The sequence below is a fragment of the Rhagoletis zephyria genome, unplaced genomic scaffold (assembly GCF_001687245.7).
Source record: "Rhagoletis zephyria isolate East Lansing unplaced genomic scaffold, Rhagoletis_zephyria_1.1 Rzeph_scaffold_16580, whole genome shotgun sequence".
Classification (NCBI taxonomy): Eukaryota; Metazoa; Arthropoda; class Insecta; order Diptera; family Tephritidae; genus Rhagoletis; species Rhagoletis zephyria.
In genome coordinates, this window is record NW_016173644.1 from 945 (window position 1) to 5,823 (window position 4,879).

General features: G+C 36.2%; 1 protein-coding gene across 1 annotated transcript; it reads left to right on the top strand.

Annotated features, from left to right (window-relative positions):
* Positions 1–2,595: 2,595 nt before the first annotated feature.
* LOC108379521 (uncharacterized) lies at positions 2,596–4,294 on the top strand. The gene is made up of 2 exons (XM_017635874.1): positions 2,596–2,780; positions 3,705–4,294. The coding sequence occupies exons 1-2, from the start codon at positions 2,618–2,620 to the stop codon at positions 4,241–4,243; spliced, it is 702 nt and encodes a 233-aa protein (XP_017491363.1). The 5' UTR covers positions 2,596–2,617; the 3' UTR covers positions 4,244–4,294.
* Positions 4,295–4,879: the final 585 nt, after the last annotated feature.

Here is a 4,879-nt window from a genome sequence, read left to right on the forward strand (position 1 = left end):
CATTTGGTATGCTCTGCCAAGTCTGGAAGAACCATAAGTGCGCGTGGTTATGCCCATTTTTCAAAAATTTATAATATTCTTTTTTTTCGTCTAAATATTATTGCAATTTTGAGTGAATAATCTTCACTCTAAAATATCGGAGTTTTCGTATTTCTGAAAATTAGCGTTATATGGGAGGTAGGCGTGGCTATTGTCCGATTTTTCCCATTTTTAATACCATCCGTCCTACGCCCGAAAGGAGTGCACGTACCAAGTTTGTTATGTGAACAAAGTTATAATACCCTTGTGCACAAGTGCTCTGGGGTATAATACCCAGCAATCAATTTCAAGTAAATTCATTCATCATTTAAAGCATATTAACTGACAATGTACACACTAGGGTATTCGATCATTCGGCTTTTTTCGAAAACCGAGTTTCGAGTTATTCGGAAAATTGCAATTTGAAAAAAAAAACGGTTCCCCATTTTCTAATTAAGAAAAAAACATATTTTCTCTTAACTAATACTTACTGTTAGTGCGAAATCATGACCAGAATTACAAACGATAAGACAGCTAAAATACGTATATGTCACTTTAGCTTAGAAATAGGTAAGGCAAAATAACCTCGAAGTATTTAGGAATAAAAGTAAAACAGAAAAAAATAGTAAAAAATTCATACTTTATAGGTTTTCCTTTTTCGGGAAAATCGAGCATGTACAACCATCCACTGAACAAGACCGACTACATGTATATATATATATATATTATTATAGACGGGACATTCATCGATAATCAATCAACACCGTCTTCAATTCTATCATCGGAGACCAACCTCACTTATCGTAGACGAAGAGCTCGAGATGCTTCATGAGTCTCGCGATAATAAGACACCACTCCATTCTGGATATTGTAGCTAGTTAAACTCTTCTGTCCAATTTGAATAAGGTTCCTCGACAACACTAAATAACCACCTCTTTGTATGCCTACTCACATCAGCTCATTTAACATCCCTCTCCCTATGGCCCTGAATCTGGCCTTTTCCTAAGCTTGCCGATAAATGTTCTTAAAATAAATATTTAGAGCTTTCAGATTCTGACATATAAATAAACTAGGTGAAGACCTGGTTTATTCGATTTTAAAAATCCGTTTTATTCATTATTCGAAAAATCAAAGTTAAAAAAAATCGAGCCAATACTAAAAAAAAAAGCCGGATGAAAATGGTTTGGAAAAATAGATTCAATCACCCTAGTGCATCATTTTTGCCAGTACTTAAACGCTTTTTAAGCGCCTTTTACCTTTCGGGGAATTTTTCCAAACTGCCTTCTCGACGAATTGGTTCACTGATTGAGTGAGTGATTGGGTGAGTGACATCGATGTCAACTCGTTAGTGGCTTCAAACAAAGTTAACGAATTCCATTTCATTTTGGCTTTCCATGTCACCTAGAACCAACCGCCATCTGGGTTGGCAAAATGCTGACGGCTGTAACTCAATTGAGGCACAATTACCTCACTTTTCATTCAAAATTGTTTGGCTTTTTTTTGAGTGTGCAAATTGATGAAGTCAGCGCAGCAAAATAGAAACGAATACAGAAAATAGATGAAATTGGAATTCAAGAATGTATGTAGGCATACCACTACCATACAATGTACAATATGTACTCGTATCAAAAATATGTTGTATATCGGTGACATTTTGATAAAACAACTTATCTCGAGTTAGGCAATTTTCTCTTTAAAGTAATATTTCATTGGGTTTTCAAACACAATTGTAACGATTAGCTAGCCATATGTATAGTTTAAGATGCCCTTTCAATAGAAGCTTAACAAAAATGCAAATATTTTGAAGGGAACTCTTTTTTTAATCCAAATTCAAACCTACTTAAGGCACTTAAGCTGTTTTATTAAAATGCCACATACATATAAATATGTATGTATATGCATGTATATGCTTACAAGTTAAGTGCTCTTATTCATAATTTAACGCTTTTGGAATACAACAACTAAACAGCTAAGCAGCCAATTTAATGGATAATGAAATACTTTCCATAGAATCAGCAGCGGCAATTGCAGCTGAAATGTGGCAGCAGCACGCGCTCAACACCAGTAATGCAACCACAAGCCGCTCAGTAGCCAGCTGCCACATTCTGACAATCAACCTGAAAACTGAATTTCATAGTTTTACGGTACTTAGTCTGCGCGCAGCGAAGCGTTTTAATTTAAAATGTTCATACAAAAGCGCATTGATCGCCTCCTCCTGCTCGCCCATATCGCACATCCCACATCACCAAGTATGGATGCACAACTTTTCATTGCAATTGTGCTGCTAGCTATTTACTACAAACTGAAGTGGCAAGTGCATTTCCATTTTCAGTTAGAATTATGCTCAAGTACACAACGGTTTTAAAATTGTGGTTTGAATATTTTGCGCTTTTACGTTCTCTTTTTTTTTTTAATCGGATATTTTTAGTTAAATATATAAAACTTATTGCATTTGCGCCTCCAAAAAATAGCGATGTGCAGCGTGTTTTTGTTCATTTACGGTTTAACCTGCGGTCACTGTTTGCTGCTGACCACTGTCAGTGCAAGTCCTCGGTCGCTTGCTGAAAAAGAGAGCAAGGCTACAGCTGTGGCCGCAGTCATGGCAACAAATTCTGCACAAATAGAAGTGGGTATTAAAAATGCGGAAAAGGATTCGCCACAGCAGGCAAATGTGTCAGCTTATCAACGAGAAAGTGTAAAGCCGAAAGCGATTCGCGCGGAAGCTGCAGCGTTGGAGACTTCTGCAGTAGAATTTAGCGAAGGTTTGTACTAAGTACTCATTTGTACATATCGATGGACTTTCGACAAAGCAGCTTCTTTGTTTCTCGGTTGGTTGGAACTTGAAGTAAAATATAAGAAACTTCCGATTAAAAATGTGAAATTTCTGGAATTAATCTCCAATAATGATATCAATTAGCCCAGTGTGCGCCGTATCCAGTGGCGCATTTTTTACCTAAAGCACAATAGGCCCAGCCAAAAATTGGCTAATTTAAAATAAAAATAATACTAATTTCCTCAAAAAATTCGTTTTTTTATCTAGATATTCTTAGAAACCTTCTGAGTATGCAGTTTTTTGGCCCGTTCAATTTTAGTAGCGCAATTTAAGTGCAAATTTAAAGTAGCTAGGACTGACTGTGATTTTTGGTTGCTCATTTCCTTATTGTCGAACATACTTTGAATGGAAGAAAATGCGCAAACAAAAAATTACAAAAAAAAAAAAAACAATGGCAACTGCGAGTTACAAAAAACTTACAAGAACGGTGATTCCGGATTCTTTTCTTCCGATTGGCTCCTGTTCGCGAATAACTGCACAGTTTTCAGAATTTTTAGTTGCTAAAATGGTGATGCTTTTCCAAATTCAATTAAACTGAAAAATGCATGAAAGAAAATACGTTAAAGAGTGCTAACTATTTGTATTTTATTTTCTTCCTAAAGCAACCCTTACATACTACCTTTACTCTCCGTTTCCGTAAACGCAATTATTTTTCCGACATGCTGTCTTAAATTATTATTATTAAAAATCTGAAATCCTGACATGTAAACTTTATTTCACCGGACTTAACGCACGGAGAGCATATTTGCATTTTAATTCACAGTTTATATTATTAAGTCACACTTACATTCTATAATACACTGTTGAAATAACCTCTCTCTCTCTCTTCTTCTTCTTCTCCATCATTACACAGGTCGTGGCAAGTATAAGCGACGCAAAATGTTGAAGTACCTGCAGCCGTTGCTGGTTGGTGTTTTAATTGTAAAGTTCATCCTGCTGCCGCTCGTTCTGAAAACGTTAACCGCGCTCTCGACATCGTCATTTGTGATGAGTAAAATTGCATTGGCAACTGCTGGACTATTTGTGCTTAAATGGCTATTTTCCGGTTCCGAGGACGGCAGTGGCTACAATGGAGGCGTCAAGGAGCGAACACATTTCGAGATTGTACATTTACCATTGCCACTGACGAAAACATATCAAAGGGGAAATGCAGGTGGTGACGTCGTTGGTGGTTGGAGTGATTTATCGCTAAGTGGCAGCAACAGCATATTGGCTGTAAAGCATGCAAACAACAAGCCCAGCAAATATATACCAGTAAATAGCGCCAAGGAAATGGCTCATATGGTGGCAGCTGCAGTGGCGACAGACAGCGTCGGCGGCAATAGCTATCGAAGCACGCGACCTTATGCTCGTCCCTATGACGCTGCTTTTTATGGTAAACCTTTTTTGTAAAAGCGCATATTTTTGATCAGGCGATTTCCCAACGATTACACTGGCATTTACATAAGCAGTACACAATTACCTTCTTTTTAACAATGTTTGCGCAAGTATTTAATTAATCATTATATTCGCTGATTAAAGCAATGGTATTAACTTGCACCATCTAAAGCTGTAACACATAACTGAAATGAATTTTAGCATGAATATATTTATGTATTTACATGTTTACTGTAATTACGAAATGCGAAGATTTGTATGAAATTAAAAAACAGGTTTGTTAGATGAAAAAATCCGGTTTATTCCATATTCGAAAAGTCAAGATTTCAAAAAACCGCCTATGGATATTCAAATAAACCGATAGAAACCGGTTTGAATCGAATCGAAATCGAATGAATCACCCGAATATATATGTATTTATATGTATGCATAAATATGGATATATTTGCTCTTACTTTTTAACTAGTCTTAATATGTGTAAAAATTGACGGATTTATAACACCGTGCGACAGTCAATTTTACACATGAACAAGTAATTTTTAGCAAAAGAAAACCGACCAATTCTCATATTAAAAACTATATATGTATATACATATATATCTCATAATCCAATGATCGGATCTAAACCGGATTAGTTTGGGACCACCTCTG